The sequence below is a fragment of the Fundulus heteroclitus genome, unplaced genomic scaffold (assembly GCF_011125445.2).
Source record: "Fundulus heteroclitus isolate FHET01 unplaced genomic scaffold, MU-UCD_Fhet_4.1 scaffold_466, whole genome shotgun sequence".
Taxonomy (NCBI): Eukaryota; Metazoa; Chordata; class Actinopteri; order Cyprinodontiformes; family Fundulidae; genus Fundulus; species Fundulus heteroclitus.
The window spans coordinates 56,214-82,165 of NW_023396886.1; the positions used below are offsets into that span (position 1 = coordinate 56,214).

At 40.1% G+C, this 25,952-nt stretch overlaps 1 protein-coding gene across 3 annotated transcripts in view; it reads right to left on the reverse strand.

Annotated features, from left to right (window-relative positions):
• LOC105915598 (NMDA receptor synaptonuclear signaling and neuronal migration factor) overlaps positions 1-22,520 on the reverse strand; it is a 52,764-nt gene extending 30,244 nt beyond the window's left edge. For 2 of the 3 annotated variants that reach the window (XM_036131993.1, XM_036131991.1), the window contains exons 1-3: positions 21,971-22,520; positions 21,608-21,680; positions 1,337-1,389 (exon numbers count right to left, since the gene is read on the reverse strand). In XM_036131993.1, coding sequence (XP_035987886.1) covers positions 1,337-1,389; positions 21,608-21,680; positions 21,971-22,418 — 574 coding nt within the window. In that variant the 5' untranslated portion in view covers positions 22,419-22,520. Of the gene's footprint in view, positions 1-1,336; positions 1,390-19,081; positions 19,088-21,607; positions 21,681-21,970 lie in introns of all 3 variants that reach the window. The other variant, XM_036131992.1, reaches the window with a different exon arrangement.
• Positions 22,521-25,952: the final 3,432 nt, after the last annotated feature.

The window sequence follows — 25,952 nt, forward strand, 5'->3', positions numbered from 1 at the left end:
TTCGCCACCGGACCGGACTTAAATTGTTCGGCGGGCCGGAAAATGTATACCGATTCCTGGACGGTGACTACAAACAGAAAAAAAATGCAAATGACGCCATGAACGCCGAGCAGGAGAAAAACAACGACTTACCTTTCTATCAACTCGGCCCGTTTTCCAGTCTTTCTAAGCCCTCGACACTCAATCCATCGTTTGAGCTGAACGTTGGTATGTTGTTCCACAGTTCTACCAGTAAAATGGGCGCCTGGACATTCTTTTGTGAAAGTTTAACAGCGGAAAAGTCGGTCATATAGTTGTTGCATGTGTAATGGCTGGTTGCTACGAGCGCTCTCACACTGTTTGCCCAACCTTAGCGGCAAGGGGCGTTGCTCATGAGATGGTGACGTCACGTGCGCGGTACGACATTTAGATATTAAAATCATACACCAAATAATATTCTAATGACATATTAAAATTATAGCCTAATGATATTAAAAAAAAGTCGAGTCTTTTTCTCAATTTCCGAGTCAGAATGATCTGAATGTAGGAGTCCGAGTCCAAGTTCGAGTCATCAGTGCGCAAGTCCAAGTCAAGTCACGAGTCTCTAAATTTAGCTAATGACTCGGACTCGAGTACTACAACACTGGTAAATACCATCATGTTGCTTTAAAATAGCTGGGAATGCAGCTACAATGAACATTCCAGCTGAAGCAACAGTGTTCTGGATCATCAAAAGCTTCAAGGTGAAAGGTTCTATGGCACTGAAGAAAAACTGTTCAAATCCAAGCTGTCAGGACATAATGTCCTCCTAACCAAAATCTTCTTCAAATTGTGGCTACACCAGTGCAGAGCTTGCTTAACCCTGGCAGCATGTGCAGTGATCCTGGTCTAGTGTCAAGGAGAGGCAAACAATTCTGCAGGAATTACCAAGGGAGGGGTAGCAAAAGACCTGGTTCAAAGTTCTTTTCTCTGAAAAATCCTTCCACCATGGATTGAAAAACCACTTGTCCAGAGACCAAAATGGACAACTACCATGAGCTCTGTGTTTTGCAGAAGCATAACAATCTGATTCACACACAGTATTTTTTTCCAGCTAACAATAGAAACATATGGAATATTCTAAAAAGTTGTAAGCCATAAAACAACACTTTTACCACTGGTTACACTTCAGGCCATGACTGAATTTATGCATTCTGCTTGTTTCAGAAAGCATGAATTATGTGTGATAGCGTCTCTTCTAATGTTATGGTATAAATCATTGCAGACGAACGCAAAAAAGAAAAAAGAAAAACACACAAACAAACAACAACCTGGCATCAACAGACACTCATGCAAACAGATTCTCTCAGTGACTTACTCTGGACCTTCACCCTGCGACTGCCCACCATCCTGAGGTGTTTACGGAAGTTTCTAAAAGTTTGAGAACAAGACAAAAAAAAAGAGAAATGTCAACAACTTTTTATTAAACTATTTCTGAAAAGCAGTGTTTATTTCATGTGAGGAAAAAAAATTTAAGCATCATCTGTGTGTGGCTATGTGTAAATTTCATTTGATGTATTCTTTATTCCTTTTTCTAGTAAACATAATAAAACAAGTACACAAGCAAACTGTAGTTATCCTAATAGTGAACAGCGTTGGCGTATCTCAGCACATTAATTTGTTGTTGCTCATCAGTTAAAGCTGTTTGCTAGGCATTATGACAGCATGTTCTCTGGGTAGCAAGAAATCCTTCAGCCTGGTTGAGGAGGTGTCTTTCAAGTTGGACCTTTTGGTTATTTGGTTGTAAAAGTTGTCATACTGAAAGACTCAGTGGTGCTCCAAATATCGGAAAGTGTATGCCTGCAGAAAGAGACTATGCTTAAAGTTAGAGTCATACGTCTGAAGGTCTGTGACCTGTGCTCGAAGATCAACCGGGATGCTTCTACCTTTAGTTTAAGATTTCTGCAGACCAATTGCAGATTTCCTGGAGCATCCGCACATCGTCAGTTTGTCGGTGACAAACCCATCATACACTACAATTGCTAATGAGAAGGCACTAAAGAGATTCCACATGCAGGACTAAACTGAGGTCCTCTCCTTGTGAGCAAAAGTTGAAGTACAATGATGAATGATAAGCGAGGTCAGGAGGATGTACAGAGAGGCATCAGGTAGCCTTATTTACCTGACATATTGGGCACGGCCTGATTTAAGCTTTGTTGTAAGTAAGCTATTGGAGCACTGTAGAGCAAACTGAAGAGTAGTGGACTACCGTCAAACATGTTCTGTACCGAGATGTGTAAAGCGCACAGGAGATAAAACATTGTGTAAGGATCTGCGAGTTCAAGCCCACAGTGATGCAGTCTTAGTTTCCGGATGTAAAAGACAGGCGGAGCAACACAGGTCATTGTGGGGATTTAAGCAAAAAGGGCGCTCTAGTGTCATGGAAAACAAAGAAGTAGCCTTGTCAACTTGAGGTGGAGTACATTGCATTAGCAGCAGCCACACAAGAATGTTTGTATTTAACACAATGGCAGCGGGGCCGTGCACTGTATGAGCACCATGAATATTTAAGGACAATCAAGGAACCACAGCGTTGGCAGAGACTCCGTGGACAGAGTAATCAGAGTCAGTAGACAGAGATGTTAAAATGTTGATATCAAAGAGCATTTTGAGAGACTAGAGACTTTTTGAGAGTCTCTAGTTTTGGTTCAGAGAATGCTCCAGAAAGCTGATGCTAATGTGTGGTTATTCCTTTGTCAATTTATAAAGTATTTTCTGTATACTTGCAGAGTTGACAAACTACATTCTGCTAACAAGATGGAAAAAAAATAAAATAAACAGAGAACTAGGAGAAAAACAGCAAAGCTTGTTTTAAAGAAAAGAAGAGGTTTGCTGTTTTCCCAGTGTGGATCATTTATCTCTCAGCGACATCAAGTCCAAAAAAACTACTCTGATATTGTGGTGAGAAATCAGTTTATTCTTACTTTTAGGTTATTTTCTTCTTCTGAATAGATGATGTATAACCCAGCACATTACCCAAATAGTGTAATAAGTTGGGTTTTGATTTGTAGACTAAGGTGCAGACAAGAACTCGGAAGAGACATATTGTTGTGAGGAGTGTAATTAAATAAAGAGGAAACAGAGACTTACAGGCAGGAAAAACAAAAGGATGACCAGAACCAGGTCGCATTGCAAAGAACCTGATGATGAATGTGACAAACCTAGCTGACTATACAGTGGAAAAGACGGCGGGAACAGCAAGTGGAGTAAATTACACAGGTGAGAGAAGTTAGGGAGTTATAGGGCGTTTCGTTTGTTCTTGGTAGTCGGAATTTTCAACCTCCGGGTCGGAACATTTAACTGGAACGGCCCCTCAAGTCGGTATTACAAATCAAAAAGTCGGTTCAACCAAATGGTCCCTGACCTCGGCATTCGTGGTGGCTGCTACTCGCAGCAACATTGAGTCAAACCTCATACTTCGGCTGGTTGTGGCAGCTCTTTATTATTTATGTAACATGTAGTCAGTCGTACAGGTGCTACCTTTTAGTGTTCATCAGACGGGATGTTTCAGCTCTGTTTATTTCCACAAATTACCAACTACAAAAGCGCTATTGTCATCGTTCTTTTAACAACAGCACGAGTGTCCATGTTTTTTTTTCGCAACAAGTCGGAGATGACGTAATCTGCAACTCATCAGTTCCGACCTCCGAGGCAAAAGGAATGCACTTTTAGGCAGAAGGAGAGGATGGGCAATGAACTGGAAGGGGCAGAGGGATAACTGAATCTAATAGGGAAACATAAGAATGGCCAGACATGGGTGAATAATCTAACTAAACTGAGGATGGGGAGGCAGAAAATGAAGCTCTAACAGAACTACAAAAATCATAATGTACGTAAGTTGACTAAAACAAGAACTGAATCTAACAGATACAAGAATCTGTTAGATTTGGAACATAAGTACTGAACAGAAAACTAAACTAATGACAGAAACAAGGATCTGAAGCTAAACAATGCTAAAGGGTGCAAACACAAGCAGACTGCAGGATCCCTGCAAGAAGTAATCACACCCCTAGGGATCCTGACAGAGAGGCTGTAGTGAAAACTGTATATCTCTGAGCAGAAAACGGTTGTTCAGAAAAACAAAAATAATATGAAAAGTGACACGTGGACTGAATTTAGCTACACTGATTACACATTCTACACAATTTGTAATTAGTAAAATTTAAATCTATTTGTAAAAACATAAAAAAACAATAAAACAAACAAAACACATCTCATGTCATTACCCTAATATTGTGTATTGCCTTGTTTAATGAGGTGAATGTGCCATTATGACAATGTTGCTGAATACCTTTGTAGGTGAACTCCCAGCAAAACAAGCTCAACATAAATGAAACAACATAAATTTGATATCTGAAACATATATTTTGTCTCTTCATTTATTGTCTTATTAACACACTTTTGTACATATTGTTGTGTATGCATTGATTACCATGGTTAACATATTTCAATAATGTCTTTAAAATAGAAGTTAAATTGTGTTGAGTTATTAAAGTAGATGGCTGATCTTTCTTTGGGTAAAGCACCTGCTGTGCTAAGGTGTGTGACACTTCATGTGGCCGGGTCCCAGCCCCGAAGCTCGTTATTTTTAATGAGCCCCATCTCTGTAGCCTATTGTCTTGAGATTTTGTAGGTTGGCGTGTTGTTTTTCTCACTTAATAATGCAAATGGTCTAGATTTAATGTGTAAAGGTAGAAATTAACCTGGTTTTCTACTAACTGGGTAGTTTCAACTGAAATTTAAAGGTCAGATCCACCTTGCAGAGTGTCAACGTGAGGAAGGCTGCTGGTTCGGATGGGATTAGCGGAAATATCCTCAGAATAGGGTTGTCAAAATAACCGATACCTTGATATAATTGATACTAAAAAAAATACTATTCAAAGATACTGATTTGCATCAGAATCACTATAAACTGACTTGTTCACATTTCCTTAAATTGAAGCACGTCTTCCGATCGCAGCACTGGAACAACAGAGGCTCCCTCTGCTCCCTGCAGCCACTCATCTCAACAATAATCTGCTGCTGATTGTTTTAAACTCTAACATGTCGAGTACAGCCAGGAAAACACACAAGACCCTCCTTAGCGATAAGAAAATATAAAAGGGGCAGGGGGTCAGGAAAAAAACAACATGCTTAACAATGATACATGCTAAGTTAACAGTTTTATATGGATATTTGAGAGCAACATAAAAAAGGTCAGTAAGCTGCTATCTCTGCAACAGTGAATAAAGCACTTCACCCTTTTGCACTGGGATAATATGTAAATCTACCACTCATACCGCCTCAGCCGCGCAGAATTGCCCCCCTACTTTCTTTGTAATAATAAAGAAAATTGCAGTCAAGTTTGTCATTTGCAAAAAATCTTTTGCACTTAACCATAAACAACCCTTCGGCTTCAAAAAAGTTTGCCGCGTTATTAAAAATGGTATTGAGTATCAAGAATTTTTCTTAGTATTGAAATTTAGTTTGATTTTGTAAATAAAAATCTATTTTAAAGTTTTGTAATTTAAATGTTTTTGTAAACTGAAGTTGGTGGTGAGGTCAGCTGAATGCGTTATTGGATCACAGCTGACCCTTCTGATGGATATTTACACCTGCAGACCAAAAGAAAGCTGACGCTATTGCAACAGACTCCACTCTTTTTTCTCCAATCCAATCTACTAAAAGGTTCAGGACTTTAAAAACTAAATCCAACAGACCCAAAAACTGTTTTTATCCCAGACACCTCATGTCAAGTTAAGTCAAGTCAACTTCATTTGTATAGCACATTTCAGCAGCAAGGCAGTTCAAAGTGTGTTACATCATGAAAACATAAAAGCATCATAAACACATTGAAACAGTCACTGGTTGTGAGACCAGTAAATTGTATCAGGTGAAACCATTAATACACATCAAATATGTTGGTCAGTGTTCCTGTTATTATGGGCCGAAAACAACTCTAAACGTGGGTTTTCTTTATTTAAAGGAACTGAGTGTTTTGGCTGATTTCCAGTTTTCTGAAAGTTTGTTCCAGATTAGTAGAGCATAGAAACTAAATCCTGCTTCTCCATGTTTGGTTCTGGTTCTGGGTATGCAGAGTAGACCAAAACTAGAAGATCTCAGTAGTCTGGAGGTCTGTAATGTATTTTGGTGCTATGCCGTTCCGTGATAATAAACTAACTGTTCTGTTATAAACTAACAGAATTATTTTAAAGTCTATTATCTGAGATACTGAGAGCCAGTGTAAGGACTTTAGAACTCGGGTGCTCTACCTTCCTGGTTTGAGTGAGAACACAAGAAGCAGCGTTCTGGATCAGCTGATGTTGTCTGATTGATTTTCTTTTGGGCAGACATGTAAAGACAACGTTGCAGTAATGTAATCAATGCAACTAAAGATCAATGGATGGATTAGTTTCTCTAGATCTTGTTGGGACATCAGTCCTTTAATCCTGGAAATGTTCTTCAGGTGATAGAAGGCTGACTTTGTAACTGTCTTTAGATGCTTTTGAAGGTTCAGGTCTGAGTCCATCATTACACCCAGATTTCAGGCCTGATCACTAGTTTGTATTTGTAATAACTGAAGCTGTTTGCTGACCCTAGTTTGTTCCTCTTTAGGTCCAAAGATAATAACTTCAGTTTTATTTGACCGAATATGGAATTTGTTTTATTATTGCTAACCTTTGTTTTGTGTATTATTTTTGTAAACGTGTGTGACATTCACACTGCCAAACGAGGGCTGCTAAACTGTTTTTCACTGTGTGAAACAATGACAAGAAATCATATTCTGTTTTATTTTATTGCAATGCTTAAGTTTAGGCTGCTAAAAAATAGGAAAGAAAAGTTGAGATGTTGGAGCTGACTGTAGGGGTCATGAAGGCAGATCCTAAAATAGAGGATGACTCAGAGGAGAGGGGATCCATCAGTCTGCTGCTGTATTTTCATGCTGAGTGACAACAACGCCTAGCCTCACGCCCACCAGCACAGAGATTTCCAAACAATAATACATCACTACTTTTTATATAACTGTGGCCTTTTCAAAATTATGTTAACTAAATGAGATGCACTTTTTTAATAAAAAAAACCCACTGTGTTCTTAGTGACAGCACACACTCACCAAAAGTAAATTAGACACACACACACACACACACACAAATATTGAAAAAATAAATTAAAAATTTATGGACAGCATGTCTTAGGACTTGGTGGATATGGAGTCCAGAGCCAAATATCAGCAGATTTGTTCTGAGTGCCAGAGGGTACAGAGCTGCAGCAAAACACTGATAGGCTTTTTTAACAGTTTACTATTTGGTGAGAATAGATGACAACCTGCTTTCCCCATTCTTAGCATTTCACAACATAAATAATATACAGGATGTTGGTCTGAGATCTGTTACTGAAAGAGCAGCCACATGTTATGAGCTAGAGCAATAAATGAGAAAAAAGAGGATGCGTCCATGTTTTCAGGATACACTGATCCCAAATGTCTGTATGCTTTTATTTGAACCAATATTTATTCACTTTTGTAAGGTTTATGTAAAACTCAGTGTTTTTTTTTTAGATGTAAATAATTTGTTTGTGAAATTAATATTTCAGCCTTAGTCCTTCACTTTCTATTTATTCATCTGCTGTTTTTTTTCCTATTTCTTCATTTATCTGTTTATCCACCCATTAATCTATGGATCTTTTTGTCAGGAACAATATTTATACATTTTATTAAGACACTTGAGAAACTGTTTTTAAATTTTGACTTGTAAAAATTGCATTGAAAGGTAAAGTAAACTTCAGATAGTGACTGCGGAGTTTGGAAGTGGAGAGGTTGGAACAGCCTTTTTGTGCAAGAGTGAACAGTACAACCGCACTGGTTGGCATAAGAAAAAATTGATAAAATGTGTTTTCCTCTCCACTGTCACTTCATGCATGTTGAATTGAAAGAGTTTTCATTATTTTCTCACCAGCTGCTCAGTGACTTGGAAACACAAAATGTACCCAAACTGAGCTAGAGAGGAGGTGTCATGCCATGCAGGAGCACAGCACAGAGAGGGGAAGGGAATCAAACCAAACCCTGATGAGGACCCAACCAGAGTATTAGGAATGCTTTAGTATGTGTTTCACTGGAACATGGCTGCAGGGTCACATCTCCTATTCTAACGTCCCTCTGGCTAGCTGTCTGACTATACAAATGGAAAGAGTAACAGAATAAAAGCGGCAAAAGCCAAATAGCTGGATTTCCAGTACCTGTCAACACAAGTGGTGTAATCCAAGACAAGCTACTGTAAAGTGTGATCTCTGCAGCACGGATACTGAACTGTTAGCAGTACATTTCCATCCATATCCTCATTTGTTTCCAAACTACAGTTAGAAAAAGCAATGTATTTGTGGCGATATCTGGGGACTTCAATCACACCACCTTCTTTGCTCCACTTCTGACATTTCCAGTTTGTCAGCTGTGCTAACAGAGAAAATAAAATGTTGGATTTCTTTAATGGAAATGTCAGGGATGCATACACTTCCTCTGCAAGAACAGCACTTGGACAACCAGATCCAAATCTTGTCTTCCACTGACCAGTATGTAAACCCATTGTTCAGAGGCAACCCTTCATAGGAAAATGATGTGAAGAATGTCACAGGAAGCTTAAGATTCTGAGATTATTATGTCAGAGTCTGTTTATTCATTGTGGTTTTGCATTCTTGTTCCATTGAGTTTCCCTACCTGTCTCCTGTAATTTCATTGCACTCCATCCATCCATCCTTCCATCCATCCATCCATCCATCCATCCATCCATCCATCCATCCATCCATCCATCCATCCATCCATCCATCCATCCATCCACCGTCTTCCGCTTATCCGGGGTCGGGTCGCGGGGGTAGCAGCTTCAGTAGGGAGGCCCAGATGTCACTCCCCCCAGCCACCTGGGTCAGCTCCTCCGGGGGAATCCCAAGGTGTTCCCAGGCCAACCGAGAGACCCTTGAGCGTGTCCTGGGTCTTCCCCTGGGTCTTATCCCGGTGGGACGTGTCCGGAGCACCTCTCCAGGGAGGCGTCCAGGAGGCATCCTAACCAGATGCCCGACCCACCTTAATTGGCTCCTCTCGACGTGGAGGAGCAGTGGCTCTACTCTGACTCCCCCGGGATGACTAAGCTCCTCACCCTATCTCTAAGGGAAAGCCCAGACAGACTACGGAGAAAACTAATTTTAGCCACTTGTATCCGGGATCTTGTTCTTTCGGTCATGACCCAAAGCTCATGACCGTAGATGAGGGTAGGAAGGTAGATCGACCGGTAAATCAAGTGCTTTGCCTTTTGGCTCAGCTCTCTCTTCACCACAACGGACCGGTACAGCGTCCGCTTCACAGCAGACGCCGCACCAATCCGCCTGTCGATCTCCCGCTTCATCTTTACCTAATTCGTGAACAAGACCCCAAGATACTTAAACTCCTCCACTTGGGGTAGCACATCTCCCCAACCCGGAGGAGGCACTCTACCCTCTTCCGGCTCAAGACCATGGTCTCGGATTTGGAGGCACTGATTCTCATACCGGCCGCTTCACACTCGGCTGCAAACCACTCTAGTGAGAGCTGTAGTTCACGCCCTGATGAAGCCAATAGGACCACGTCATCCATGAATAACAGAGACGCAATCCTAAGGCCACCAAAACTGATCCCCTCAACACCTTGGCTGTGCCTAGAAATTCTGTCCATAAAAGTTATGAACAGAATCGGTGACAAAGGGCAACCTTGGCGGAGTCCAACTCTCACCAGAAACGAGTCCGACTTACTGCCGGCAATGCGGACCAGGCTGTGACACCAGTCATACAGAGACCTAACAGCCCTTACTAAAGGGTCCGGTACTCCATACTCCTGGAGTACCCCCCACAGGATCCCTCGGGGGACACGGTCGAATGCCTTCTCCAGATCCACAAAGCACATGTAGAGTCTGTTTATTCATTGTGGTTTTGCATTCTTGTTCAAAGGTTCAGTCAGCTTTGTGCGTGGGAGTTGGGCAAACTCCCATGCACCCTCCAGGATCCTGCTGAGGGTGTAGAGCTGATCCAGTGTTCCACGGCCAGGACGAAAACCACACTGCTCTTCCTGAATCCGAGGTTCAACTATCCGATGGACCCTCCTTTCCATAACCCCGGAATAGACCTTACCAGGGACGCATAAGAGTGTGATTCCTCTGTAGTTGGAACACACCCTCCACTACCCCTATCTGCCAATCCAAGGGAACTGCCCCCGATGTCCACGCAATGCTGCAGAGTCGCGTTAACCAACACAGCCCCACAACATCCAGAGACATGAGGTACTCAGGGCAAATCTCATCCACCCCCGGGGCAATGCCACTGAGGAGCTTTTTAACAACCTCGGCAACCTCAGCACCAGAGATGGGAGCATGACATCCCGGGTCGAGGTCAGCAGCACACCACCCCCACTGTAAACTGTGTTGGTACTGCACTACTTCCCCCTCCTGAGACGCCGGATAGTGAACCAGAATTGCTTCAAATCCGTATGGAAGTCTTCCTCCATGGCCTCTCCGAACTCTTTCCACGCCCGAGTTTTTGCCTCAGCGACCAGCCAAGCCGCCTGCCGCTTTGACTGCCGGTACACATCAGCTGCTTCCGGAGTCCCACAGGCCAATAAAGCCTGATAGGACTCCTTCTCCAGCTTGACAGCTTCCCTCACTGCTGGTGTCCACCAGCGTGTGCGAGGGTTGCCGCCACGACATGCACCACCTTTATGTGGTCTGATGAACTGAAGTGAGGAGCTGGAACAGCTTTATATGCTTTTGGGATATTGCAGTAAACTTGATCTGATATATTATTTTCTCTGGTCGAGAACTTAATGAATTTATGAAATTTGGGGAGAACAGCTTTTGGTTCAACATGATTAAAGTCCCCGGCAATGTTCACAGATGCTTCTGGATTACTGTTCATTTGACTGGTGGCAAAACAGAATAACTGTTCCAGGCTTAGCGTAGCATTAGCTTTCGGCTGGATGTATACTGCAGTGATTATAACAAAGCTGAACTTTCTAACAAGTTAAAATGGTCTGCACTAAACTGCTAGATAATTCAGGTCATGGGAACAGAAGGTTCCGATCAATTTTGCATCTGTGCACCAGGTGTTGTGAATTTAAATCACCAGGCCTCCTCCTTTTTTCCTCTCTGTAGTTGCTGTTCGATCTGCTATGAACAGAGAGCGGTTTGCTCAGCTGTCCATCTTGCGTGCAAAGATTCTTAACCGGATCTCGAGTTTGTTGCCGAGGGAGCTTTCATTGGCCAAGATGAGGCTCAGTAGCGCTGGTCTGTATGGGTTATTTAATTAAGTTCACCACCAAGAGTCAGTGTAGCTGAAGCAAAACTGCCATCTATACACATCGGAGTATGATATATTTCTCCTAATAAGACAGCAGTAAGAAGAATTTCATTTTTATGTATACAGAGGGAGACCAATAAAGCGAATGCTAATGTCTGCACAGATAAGGTGATACTATAAGCCACAGAACTGGAAAGACGGAGATGACTGAGCACCCACATGTCGCCTGTTGATTGGTAGATTGTAATTTCCCATATTTTTGGTTATAATAGGATGAGATTATGTTTTTCAGAGAAAATCTTTTTCGCAAGTATTAGGGATGCAAACAATTAATCGACTTACGATTAATTGTTGATTACCGGTTAGTTAAATTAAAGTTTGTTCTATCTCATTAATTGATAACGTCCACTTAGATGGACCTTCTTTCAGTGTTCTAGTATGGCCACAATCTACAAGAGGGCGCTGCTGGTAATTCTAAAGTGGAGCAAGTCCGTCCTGGCGGACGCAACATGAAGCTAAATGGAGCCCGGTGAGGGATTATTTTTGCACTGTTTAATGACAACAAGGATGCAAAAATGCTCTTTATGCAATTCGGTTTTTAAATATAAACACTCATCAAGCTCTTTAAGTTTTCAGCTGAATAGCTCCCTTTCGGTCGGGCAGCCTGGTGGAACAGAATTAGTTTCTTAACCAAAATTCACTGATGGGCTCAGAGGGTAAGGATGTGATAACTGAAAAGTGGAAGCCATTACACAAAAAAATGGTAACATGATGCCAAAACCACAGCTGATGGAGAGGGATTTGAAGGGGATTATTAGTTAACAGAATCCTGTTTTGTTATGTTTTATAACTATTTCCAAGTTTAATGAGTGAGAAAACAAGAATTTTTTATTTATTCAGTCAGTATTTAATACAAATGGCACAATAAACTTAAAATATAACGATGTGCTTCTTTAAAAAAAAACAATTAGCCCTTTATGTTATAGAAAGACCCTCTTCATACAAGAGTTTATTTAAGAAAATTGCCACTTATCAATTAATCATTAGTTGATAGATAAGAACAATCAGCTTGAGATTAACTCATTAATCAATAACTTGCATCCCTAGTTGGTGTGCTTATATTTAGATACTTTATTAATATTTTAATTTGTCATGTTTACAAACATATTCAAATGTAAAGCTGCAATACAGTTAAGTCACCCAGAAGTGGTATTTACACCATCAAGAATCAAGAAGGAGAATCAAGAGTCTTTATTGTCATTATTTAACCATAATGAAATTGTTGATGAGACAGCTCAGAATTCACATATAACACAGACACAAATCAAGACATAATGTTCCAATTGATGCACTGACAACACCTGCTGAGAAGCTAAAGAGCATGTAAACAGTCCTTACCATCCAAGGTCTTGTGTACGCATGAATGATGACTTGTTATAATAAGACCTGCATTTTAGTACATTTTGCTGTTCTCCTGCTTAGCAAACTTGTCAACAGTAGAGGTAGAAACAGTGTTGGAAAGTCTGCTGGCTTGTTTTTGTCTAAAGTTACTTGTAAATTTTGTGAGTTGAGTTTTTTTTCTTGGGCTTGTTTTTGAATGTGACGTTGCTTATTTGGGCTTGGCTTTTTCCCCCAAACGAACCCCTTTTCCTGACTATCACACCAGAAAACAAAAGCTATTAAGATACTTGCTCACAATGTTGCTGCAATACTGAGCCGGCTAAAATATCTGTCTCACCCCAAAGTTTCTCTGAACGGTCCAAGTGTGCCGTTTTTCTGAACATCAGTGCTGTTTGCCCGGCTTCTCTCCCCTCCCTGCAGAGCCCAGTGATACTGCCAGTGACCAGCTTTCAGAATGCGTATCCCAGCATTTAATTGTCTTCCTACAGATCATCTTATTTATCTGATCAAAACAAGGACACGTGCACTCATTTCAAGAAAAGTTTACTTACTTTTAATTCCCTTTTTGCAGTGTAGCAAACTGCTCTGAGTTGGTACAAATGGAAAAGGGGCAATAGGGTACTATTGTGACAGGACTCGATGTATCCAAGTATTTAATCATTTTATCACATTTAGACCTATGTAGAACTCGTTTTTCAAAATACTGGCAAACTGTCACAGCAACTTACTAGCTGCTTACAAAATGTGACCTTCTCTATACTCCCAAAAGAGCAGAAATTCGGTCTTTATGGCTGTGTGTCAGACACAGCCATAAAATGTATCTGGTTAGCTTAGCGGTTAGCTTAGCAGTTAGCTTCGGTGTTAGCCGTTCATTGTAGCTCACTGTATACTTTGAACATGGCTGAGAGTCGCAAGAAGTAAACCACGTTCATGTTTATGAGAAGAAGAAGAAGAAGAAGAAGAAGGCCTCAGTAGAAAGAAATAAGACCAGAGTGGATTTTTTTCTAGTGATCCCCCTGAAGAGCAGAAGAGTAACGCAAGATGTTCTTGTCCATGCGCAGTTATTAAAAAAGGGACTTGGGGAAACTTCCGGAAAAATTGCAGACCCCAGCTTTAAAAGGCTTTTTAAAACTGTGTTCTTTGATATTGGAAACCAGCCAATGCCTACTTCAGTGTTTACTTTCTCTTATATTGTTATGAAGTCTGTTTGGATTGTCCCTGCATTTTTGCTGAGAATTGTAAATCCACACCTTTCTGATTTAGCTTTTTTTTTTTTTGCTCTGGGCCCTGCATGGCAGTAGCAAATCATGAACTTCTGTTGATGCAGTCCATTTTTGTTAATGCTCTGTGGTGTGAATTATTACAATATTATCAATTTAATTGTAATTTTCACTGTCAATGGTGCTTGAAACTATGCCAAAAAGGGTATTTGTTGTAACACAGGGGAACTTCCACAGGTACGGTTCAGCACCAGACAGGACAGGACAGCCAGGACAGCTGAGACACAGTACCTCTCAATCATGGTGGCTGTCTCCTGCTCTCTTTTCCGTCTCTTTCGCTCAGCAATGCCACGGAAAGCCCTGCCAGGATGTCAAAGGGTTAAGTGGGTTTGTTTGGAAATAAAGTTTGATTGTTTTAGCATCCCCTGAGAAGGTCTTTGTCTGAACCCAAACTGACTCAAAGGGTTAGTTTCATCATAGAATCTACTTTAGCAAAGAAAAGTTTGCACTATGCATCAACAATACATATTTGGTGTATTTTTTTTTTACTCAGGAATGTTTTTGACTGAACAGCTTGAAATACAATAACATAAATGTAAAATGTGACCCCGTGAATCCAGTTGGGTTCGGGCATGAAGTGCTATCAAGATAAAATGGGGAAGCAGAAAACAGGTTTCGTGGGAGAGGTTCTGAGTAAGTGAGGGTTTGGTTAACCTCGCACAAGGGTTAGAGTGAATAAAAGAGGAATGGTTCATCTACCAGAGGCACGATATGTCATGGATACTCTCATGTACAAATCATACACTAACCACAGACACACACAGAGCACAAAGCGTAACGGAAATCTAGAAAAAGCGACACTGAAGGAGAACCTAAGGAAACTACACGTCCTGCCTACTGACTGAGTGAACTGTTCAGATAGAGGCACTCTGTATGAAGCCCTTCATTTCTTGAATTACTGATTGCCAGTGTAATCAAATTTTGCTTTATAATAATCAACCATTTTCGTGTGTTCAAATTTAATGTACATTATTTCCCATTATCCGATGTGCTGAATGACGTGGGTGTGCCTCTCTTGAAGGAAGACAACAACAGCTCTGACAACACATCAGATATAATGAGAATCATCTGTGACAGCCTGTGTCGGGAAAGAAGCCATGTCCTATAGGCCTGGTTTTCACTGACTGACAAACAGACAGCTGATGAACTATGAAAGGACAAGTAAAGTCACTCATCTCTGTATGCCATCTATTATCTGTAATCCTCTATTGCTCCGCTTGTTCATTGCGATTACATCACTTGCTTCCACACATGGACTCATTCTCTGTTCCTTCTCCTCCATCTGCCATCACCAGCTACTTTGAATGGTAAAACGTAATTCAGACTGATAAAACATTTGGCTGTAGACCCTCACGCCATCCAAAAAGCTGGCGACTGCTACATTTTTCTGCTGCTAGACACTACAATAAAACTGTTACCACAAATGGGCCAAATGATTCTTCTAAATTGTTTTAATGTGGCTGTTTGTTTTTTAATCTAGCAGTTTTAAAGTTATAGTTGCCTTGGTGGTAGGCTATACCTTTAGCAGTGATAAATTGTACTGTATCAGGCATGCAAGAAAAGAATGCACTGATGCTAGCCAGCATTACATCTATCCATCCATCCATCCATTTTCCAAACCGCTTTATCCCTCATGGGGTCGCGGGGGTTGCTGGTGCCTATCTCCAGCGTTCACTAGGCGAGAGGCGGGGTACACCCTGGACAGGTCGCCAGTCTGTCGCAGGGCCATTACATCTATAGGCAAATAAAACATAATTAAGAAGATATTAATTAGTTCATTCAAAAAAATCTAAAGTATAAAGTATTAACCAAGTTAAACAATTATTTCATTGTAATCAGTGCAAACAAAAGCCTGCATAGAACTAAAGAGCCTTAAAGGAATAAACCATGGTTTTTGAAGTTAGGATTTGTTAAAAGGAAATTCAGTCTTATGCATTAAATTACAATATGTGTTCAGAAGAGATTTGTTTGTCAGATTAAAAGTACCTATTGACATCAATAAATATTGCAGTTTTTTATTGCTTTTTATGGGTCCAATAGGCATGCACTTAAAGGGTAACTCACCCCTGTACCAGAGCCTAACTCCGCCCACATCTAATATATGAAAATGTGCCTAAAGGAGTTGGTGCTAAGCTGACCAGGGAAAATGTGGGGGTAAGGGCTGGATGTTGTCTGGGCTACTAGAACAAAGTAAATACATGCTAAATAAACGAACTGAATGCTAAGCTAATAAATCGCTAACCCCAAAATCCAACTTGCTACCAAGCATGAGACGGACCTTTAATACCCCACAGTGGCAAAGCGATCAAGAGCAAACGATGCGCTTCGAGCAATGAAAATGGTGCAAATTTGGCAAATGGAGTGTAGCAAAACTGCGTATAGGCGTGGTGGACATGCGACTAGAGGGAAACAAAATTTAGCATGAGTTCAACAATTGGAACTTTTCTGTTTTTATGTTTTGTATATGTTACATATTTAGAAAGTACAATTAGTCTAAATCTCTATTGAGCACTGATGGATTTGCTGACCGAAGACGCCTGTAGTTCGTGTCTTGAATCCGTCCCACCATGTGGGGCAGCGGGTTTTCATACTGGGTCCTGGACAAACGGAAGTACCGCTGGAAGTGATGGCACTCCAGGTGGTGGTACTCACTAAACTGGGTGCATCCCTGGAGGTTCTGGTGGACCCAGGGGTGCATTACACATAACATACAGCACCGTGACTCACTTGGTAAAATTCACGTCCGCCATGGTGAGCTGAACAGACAAGAGGAACCGGCAAGCGGATAGATATTCGTATTTTTTAAGCAAGCTGGGCGAACTTTTCGCTGTGATGTTTGTGCTTTGTCAGCGCAAATTCTTAGCGAGAGAGACACAAAATGTCAACTGACCAACAATGGCAGGTGATCAAGGCAAAATATTCATCTTGTTTGCGCCTGATATGAACGTACCTTAACAAATCCATGCATCCAGTTTGTTAGCAAAACAAAAGTCAATTTGGGGATGAGTTACCCTTTAAACTGACTGATGCGATTCATGGAATAGGGCTTTTCTTTCATGTGACATCATCCTAATACTGCTGCCTTTTGGGTGGTTCTGCTCAGTGGTTCCGCTCACTGCTCTGCTCACAGACGGAACAGTGAGCAGAACAGCAGCAGGAGTGCTGGTAGAACTGTTTACAAGATGTCAAAGCACTTAATACTTACACTTAATACTTATCTACTGACTTAAGTTTATGGAACTACTTTCAGGAATATGGTTTTTATTGACAGAAACCTTAACCTGTACATGTGTAGCTTGAACTGGGTAAAATAAATACCCTCATATCAGCTCAGTCAGAACAAATGGGTGACAGAGTTTGTAAAGCTGGCATTTGTGTCTGTTTATGACAAAGGTGCCTTGAATGTCGTAGGTCACATGGGCACAGAAAATATATAAAAAGGCATTGCAAGTTGACTGAGTTTTTTTGTTACACCCGATTAGGATCAAATCAGAATGCACCAGAAGTGTACCAAATATGTTGAGAAGGCCAAAAGCATGACGTTACTCAGAATTACTAAAAATTGCACACGTTGTGCAACCCAAAACTAATAGGTAAGATCCTCTTTGCAGCAATATATTGATACGGAAACAAGGAGACAAAACATTAGGATGAAGAAGACATCTAAAGACTGGAGTATACACATTTTTGTTTGGTAAATAATACTTATTTTCCCAGATAATTTTTCCAGGATAGCTCAAAAAGAGAGCTATTACTGTTACAGATTAATTTTATAACACAAAAAAGCCAATATTTCTATCATTATATAAATCCAGAGATTATACATACTTCTTGACTTATGAAAGTATATCCGGAGTTTGTCAATAAACTAATCTTTCTGACCACACAGATAAGACATACTTTAAATATGATAAAAGTAGAGTCAAGCATCCTCTTTTTTACAATTCAAAATATGTTCACCCTATCTTAGTATTAATTTGGTGCTTTTATTGGGGTCTAGGCTAATAAAGCGCAACATAATAATAATACATTTAATTTATACTGCACTTTTCATCAAAAGATCTCCAAGTGCTATAGGTAAAAAAGAAAAAAAGCTATTTTAGAAGAGAGAAAAAAAAACATCAAAAGGGGACCAAAAGCTTTGCTAAAAATAAATGTTTTAAGACCTTTTTTAAAACACTCAGTGGATTGAGGTGCCTTCGTGTTACATCCAGTCAAAAGGCTGCAAACTCCATGTTTCGTTATTGACTTGACTAATCTATGATTAAAAAAAGAAAAACAAAAAAAGGTAAAAACAACATTTATAAAAGGTCAGATTAGTTTACAGAGGTTGTATACAGCAAGTGTGCTACCTTTGCTCTTCCAGTTTTCAGCATGCTTAGTCAGAGCAACTATCTCAAAGAGAAGATGGCAAAATATTTCAAGTAGAGGTATTTTTTCGAAGGCTGGAGTGCTTACTCTTGATCACACTCCACTAGCTTCAGCATCTTTTTATGCTAAACAAGTAATAAGTTGCTGATTTTCAAAGTTAATTTTTCAGTTGATTCAGCACACAGTACATGTGACAAATCAGGATTCCAGACACATCTGTTTGACTAGCCGTTAGTTTTAGCCTCTTACTCACAAAAGGGGAGAACAAATTGGCAGTTATTTGGCCCAGGTAAGTTAATAACTGCTCAAACAAAGATGACACAATACCACACTGCAAAAAAATTTGAACTGTAGGTGGAAATGCTGAAATAAATGCAGTTATAAAGACAAAGCATCAATTATCCTGCAATTGTGTTTCTGTTAAAAACATTATGACGGCAAGTGACTTTTGAGAGTATTTTTTCCTTCTCAGTGATTCTCCCATCATTCCCACTGCACCTGCCCTGCACTGCAGCCTACTACTGAATCTGTAACATCACACGCTCAGTTCTGCAGACACTGAGGGCTGAGGGGGTTAAGGACACAGCAGACTATATACGGTAGCACAAAGCCACAGGAGGAAAAGGGTTCAAGACATGTTACCAACTCACAGTGAGAGAAAAAGGCAGAGCAGCAGGAAAAAAAAACAAAAACACGTGGAGGCGTTTGAAAGGGTTACTCACGATATGCTACAGTCGAGGTTTGGTAGGGCGCCAAACAGAGGAAGAAGAAAAGAGAAAAAGAAGGAGAAATGTAGGAAAAGTTAGCAACAGGGTCAACTAAAATACTCCACGCACATAGTGTATCAAGAACTGATATATGTTTCAGTTCTCACCTTAAAAATATCTAACACAGGAAGCCTGACTTCCAATCTAACTGATCACCCATGTAGACTGAAAGAATTTAGGAGCAGCAGAAACTTGATTACTGTCAGCTCATATCAGGGCTGGCCGTTAAGACTAATACTTTGATCAATGAAGATGTAATCAATAAACCTGCAAGACACCCATCATGTAGAGATGAGAGACAGGGCCGAGCCGTTTTAATCAAAGGCCATGTCAGAGCCATATATCAGTCTGACCCCAATAGGGAAACAAGCAGATGGAGACAGACAGAAAAAGGACGGGGAGACACTGACATACGGACAGAGAAAATGGGAGCGTGGGAGAGGACAAGGCAAGGATGGTGGTGGGAGGGGTTAACCGTTTGTGAGTGGTAATTATTAGATCAGGGTGATAGGCCATAATTATCCACTCATTTGAAGGCAAGTATTTAGTGAATGTTTGAATCTCTATTCATCCGATTTAAAAAAAAAATAAAATCCTCATAGTGTAGTTTAGAAATGCAGACATGTAGCTGGGAATATAATTTAGAATTTCTTTTCTCTGTTAGCTTGAGGGGGATTTCCAAATTATTTTCTTCTCCTACAACAAAAATTGAAGCTCATGTTACATACTGGTTTATAGTTGTGGACAGGGGTTTTCAATCAGCTTTAATGAATTTTTAATTTTGAGTGGTAACTGGTTGATTTTAAAACCATTCCTTTTCCATGGTTGAGTTATGATGCAGCATACAACGTCTACCATTTTAGAACCGCAGTTGGATGCAGATGTTTTATTTATAGTCTTTACTCTAATTCACTTTGTGTCAAAATTAAAATTGTGGACTAAATTAAACACCCTAATTAAATGTGGTTAGATATCTCTCAATATCTTATATCTTAATATTGCTTAATTCTTTTAGCAGATTTGGTAGAACTCAGTTAAATGGGTTGGTTCCCTGGCACAGATCTAGATTACAGATCTATTCCAAAACCAGTGTCAATGTGTCCTTAGGATCATGGCCCTGCTCAAATATCCAATTTTAACAATGTTTTTTTTTTTTCCAATAGCAAGATGGTACATAGGGCTAGACAATATATCGAGATTTTAAACATATTTTATAAAAAGAGATTAGAGAGAGACTATATCATTCATATTGAGATGTTCTATGTTGCATTATAATTATACTTTTATGTATTCAAGAACCATATTTTTCAGACTATAAGGCTCACTGTGAATTAACGTGTGGCATTAAATATTAAACATTAAACATTAAATATTCTTCCCAAGTATGTAATAACACCCCTCCCCAGACAAAATATTTAGACTATACTGCCCTGTTTCTAACATAAGGCCAAAAAAAAAAACCTAAACTTTAATACTGAATTAACTTACTTGGTTTATTGTTGCTAGCAAGTACTCTGGGTGAGGGCTGCTTTACATGAATGCACTTCTAGTTTTGACATTACAGTCAGGCAGTCTTGTAGACTGCTCAGGGGTCCGATTAGGTAGTGACACAGTGTACCGTAATGTTCTGTATATCTATTGAGCGGAGTGGCTTTGTAACTTACCAAAGTTGTATTTACACATTTTAACAGATTTTTGAGTGCATTGTACCACATAAAATCGGTCAGTAAGCACAACGGTATTCATATATAAGGTGCACCTTAAATTTTTTTAAAATTTAAGGATGTTAAGTGTGCCTTATAGTCTGAAAATACGGTAGGTTATTTCTTTTTGCTGTTTGTCATATTTATCTACAGCTGTTAAAAAACAAAAACCTGCCTGTGAGACATTTGGGATAAGTCCACAGATGCCTTTTTATAAATGCTTTATGAAACAAACACATATTGAGATAAATATCGTATATCGGCATTCAGCATAAAAATATTGAGATATTATTTTTGGTCCATATCGCCCAGTCCTAATGGTACCATTACCTTTCCTTGAAAGTTAGAACAATCTTGATTGCTTAAAACATTCCAAACAATTGAGTCTTAATCTCATTTAGCCATAAATGAGATTAAACATTTGTAGGAGATGTTTGGGCTTGTTGATGTGGGGAGATGCAACTTGAAATAGACAAAGCCCCAAAAAACACACGTGTGCACCAAACCCTTGTTTTTTTTTTGTTTTTTTTTTTAAATCACTGCAGTTGTAAATTGTATAAGCCCTCCACTTTAACAAATCCAAAAACATGGTTCAAATAAACAATTCAAAGCTCATGACAACAGTTATGCCAGCGATAAGTTATGAATGTTATAAACTTCTAACCACCATCATTCACTAAACAGGCTGTACCGACACCAGAGGCAGTGAGATGGTGGTGCAGTAAGACACTGCGATGCACAGAGTGGGAGTAAAGGCGGATTTCCCGGACATACTCACGCCTGCATGGTGGTGGTAGCTGTCTGAAAGCTGAACATGTTCTCCTTGGGGAACCAGCTATTAGAACTGTCCTCTGTAAAGACAGAGAACAAAAGGAAGGAGATGAGTCAGAGAGGAGCGTATTTTTAACACACGCCTTACAATCAGGAGAGGATGCTGGTGAAAATGGAAACTTTTAGAAATGTTACTTTAGATAGTGGGAACACACAGCAGGAACACAAGTCATAACAGTAATACACATCATACCAGGACATCACCTACTCTCAACTCAGTTACTCAGTTAACACATAAAAAGGTGTTTGTTGGATCAAAAACAATTATGTAATGTTTAGCAGAAAAGAATCAACTGAACCCAGTTTTTACCCCTGTCATCGGTGGATGTTCTGTCCTCACTGTACACCCTCTCCAGTTTCTTGCGATGCTTTCCACCATCTCGTGGTGAGGTATCCAGGTCCAGGGATCGTTGGCTTTGACATGGGGCACGGATGCAGGCCACACAGTCTGGGCTGTACTCTTCCCTTGAACCCCCTCTCCTCATCCCCCAGTCACCAATGTTGCTGGCACTCCTCGAGCTCTGGAGAGGTTGTGAGGATGATGAAGAGCCCCCTTGTTGCTGGTTGGTATGGTGATGACTAGTGCGATGATGGCTACTACGGTGGTGGCTACCGCGAACAACTGTGGATGATGGCTGGCTGGTGCAGGACAGATTGTAAATGGAAGGGTTGGAGGGCTGGGACACCGGCGGCTCTCTGGGCCCCTTCAGTACTGTCAACTCTACGGCCTCCTCGCTTCCAGGGCCCCCTAGAGTCATCCCGCCTTCCCTTGTTATTGTGTACACCCTCGGTGGCTTCAAAGCAACACTCCCGTCCGAGCCTCTGGCACTTGGTGGGTCCTCTGAGGAGAGGCTTCGCTCCACAGAGAGTCTACGTTTTGAGGGGCCAAATGGCACTTGAGCCTTGAGGGTGTCGACCTGAGGGGGCGACTCCAGATTTTTCCTAGGATTGGGTTGATGGGACTGGCTGGGTTTAGTTACGGACAAACTGTTGCTTTGCGGTGGCAGATTGTTATTCTGCAAACGACCAATGTCTGGAGAGTCACAGTCCTGACCGGGGAATGTGTCTGACAAAAGATGATCTGGGGATAAAGAGAAAGAGGGGGGATGGAGAGAATTTAGAAAAGGCTTACAAAATTCCAGGTACCTGCTGTTGATCTGCAAAAGAGTACTCATATGTGATAAATATAAAAAAATGCAAATGCAAATTTCTGTAAGTAGAGATTGTTTGTTCCTCTTGGTGAACAAGTAAGAGCTAAAATCCTGTGAGGTTTCAAGATCGAGATTGATTAGAAGGTGATTGCTAATCATCTTTACATAGTGGTCATGAAGAAATAGATAAGGAGGCAACCATGATACACATAGCAATAGCAACAGCAAGACCAAAGAACACAAGAAGCTCAAAAAACACAGAGGGCTCATTTCTTTTTTCACATCCTTCCCTTTAGGCAAACAATATGTTGGGTTTAGATCTATTAACTGTGTCAGACAGAAGTTAGGGATGTTTTCCAATCATGAGTTCATCTAGAATTGATTTATCTTATGGATTGACTAACATTTAATTGACAACCGGCCTTTTTCTTAAAAACCAGAGTTATCTCTCGCATCAAGAGGTGTTTTCCATAACATAAAGGGTTACATTTTTATTATAATATGCTGAATTTAAAAAAGCACATCATTAAGTATTAAATACTGACCGATTAAACAGAAATTTGTAATTTTCTCACACATATTTAAACTTAGACATATTTATAAACTGTAACAAAACATGATTCTATTTGGTTTCTGAACAAAAACAAATAAGATGAATAGAATTAAATATGTGAAACACTATAATCCTCACAAAAGCCCTCACTATCAACCGTGTTTATTGGTATCATGTCTTTTTCTATCATGTTGCATTTTTTTGTGTGGAATTCCATCTGCTTTTCTGTCATCACACCTTTGCCTTCTGAGTGCAATCAGTGAGTTTTGGTTAAAAAAATTACATTGGATGGGAGCTACTTAGGTGGTAACTTAAGGAGCTTGTTGAGTATCCTTGTCGTCATTAAACTGTAAAATAATCCCACACTGGACTCGGTTTGGATGGTTTAACTTTCCTGTTCTGGCATGCATGCACCATGATTTTTCTCCTATAACTATCATGGTCTTGCACCGCTAAAGAATAAGCAGTATCGCCCTCTTTTGGATGGCAGCCACACTACAACACTGATAGAAGGTCCGTCTAAGCCAGGGGTGTCAAACATACGGCCCGCGGGCCGGATCCGGCCCGCCGAACAATTTAGTCCGGCCCTGTGGCTAAATGCATTATCATTATATAAAAAAATAATAATAATTCCAGTGTCCTGTCTGGCAATGTGGCAATAAGAATTGTTGTCTAAATGCCAAAAAGAGCTCATCAAATTTGACTTTCACAAGTGGAGCAGTACTGCTTTTGCCATAGTGCTCCGCTTGATTTATTAATGTGAATAGTTTTATTATGATTCATGTGGGGAATATCTCAAATGATATGGACACTACAATGGGAAAGTAGGAAATGAAGAACAAGAAGAAAAAAACAAAAGGTGAAAGAAAGAGGAGACAAAAGGAAGAGAATGATAAAACAATTATTGAAAAAAACATGTACTTTGTTTAATTGAAAATAAGCAGTTCCTATATTGTCCACGAGGGGCGCTGTGTTTTAATTAGCAGATTAAGCTTCAGGTGTGGAAAAATTTAAATCATTTCTTAATTTTTATCTGTTTGATGTATTTTGTCATGTAGGACGGTGTTTTTAAGTTCCAAAAAATGTGAATAAATGTTTTTCAACATTGTATTATCACTGTGATCAGTTCTTATGCATAATGCACAAGTAAATGTTTAACTGAATAAAAGTATTGTTGAAATTGCACATACTTTTCTTAAAAAAGCTGAGGTTATTCATAATATATTGTGTAAAAGTGAAATTAATTTAATATAAAAATCAACAAGTCCTACTTTTATTAGTTCTATTTAATCTTGCAATGAGGTACCTCTTGTGGCCCTCTTGAGATCAGATTAAGCTGTATGCGGCCCCTCAACCAAAATGAGTTTGAGACCCCTGGTCTAAGCGGACGTTATCAGTTAATCGCATCGAACATATTTTAATAATAAACTATTATTCAACAATTAATTGTAGCTAAATTGCTTGTTTTCACCCTAAATAGATAGAAGTCGTTAAAAGTCAGAGCATCAGCGGTGGCGATGGCTGTTCAAGCAGTCGCTGCTTCACTCTCAAACTAGAACAAAAGCTCCAGCAAGCACCAGCAACAACTGATAGAAAGAGATCTGTCAAAACAGCTAAGAAACAAACTCCCAGGATTCAAGTAAGCGACCCAAGCTTGAAAAGTAGAATCACTTATGTAGCAAAAAGGAAAGCGCAAAGCTTTTTACTATCAAATTTTAAACATGGATAAAGGATTTCAAGCTAAAACTTGCTGGTAAAAATAAGTAGAACTGGTTTCAAAAGAGGCAGAATTCTTCAAAAAGTAGATTTTGTTGATTAATATCTATCTTAAAGGCATACTATGCAACGTTTTTCAGTTAATTAATGTGTTCCATACCGTTTTGGATGATTAAATGAGTCATTTCAGGTCGAACAAAAGTTTTCTCGGCCGCCCTGGTGGTCTGTGGGGGAAATACCGCACTTGCAATTGCAGGAGCCCTCAGCCCGCACCCACAGGCTCAGAAGTCTGGTGCATCACGAGAGTCGGTCTTGCTTTACGGCGAGAACTCCATGTGTTTTTGCCCTGCCATTCACTATATGCACGCGCAAAAGCAACAAAGAACCGCCTGTTAACTGCAAATAAACATGCAAGCATATCGAGTTTTATTATTATTTTTTTTAAATTTATTTATTTATTTTTATTTTTTATGCTGGCGAGAAGCTACCGCGGCCGCCGCGGCCGCCTCGCCAAGATAGCACTGCGGGAAGCTTGATGTTCATACTTTCACTGTGTTAGTCATTGTTTGTACTGCCGTTTTTTCCACTTTTCGTTGCGTTCGCCTGTCTGCTAAGCTCAAAACAACTGCGCCTGGCTTGACGGAGAAACCAGAACAGCTGAGCATCTTTATGACAGTGCACTTTTACTTTCGCCCTCTGGGGGGAGCCTCGCTGGAAAATCAACCCCGGTTGCATAGTATACCTTTAACCCTCTAAAACGAGCTGAAATTATAAAGGTTAAAAGGCATAGCTAAGAGGATAATGGGTTGTAATGTATTTCTGTTGTATTTTGAACAAAACAGGTCAGTTGAGATGTCAGTAAAATGTTTTAG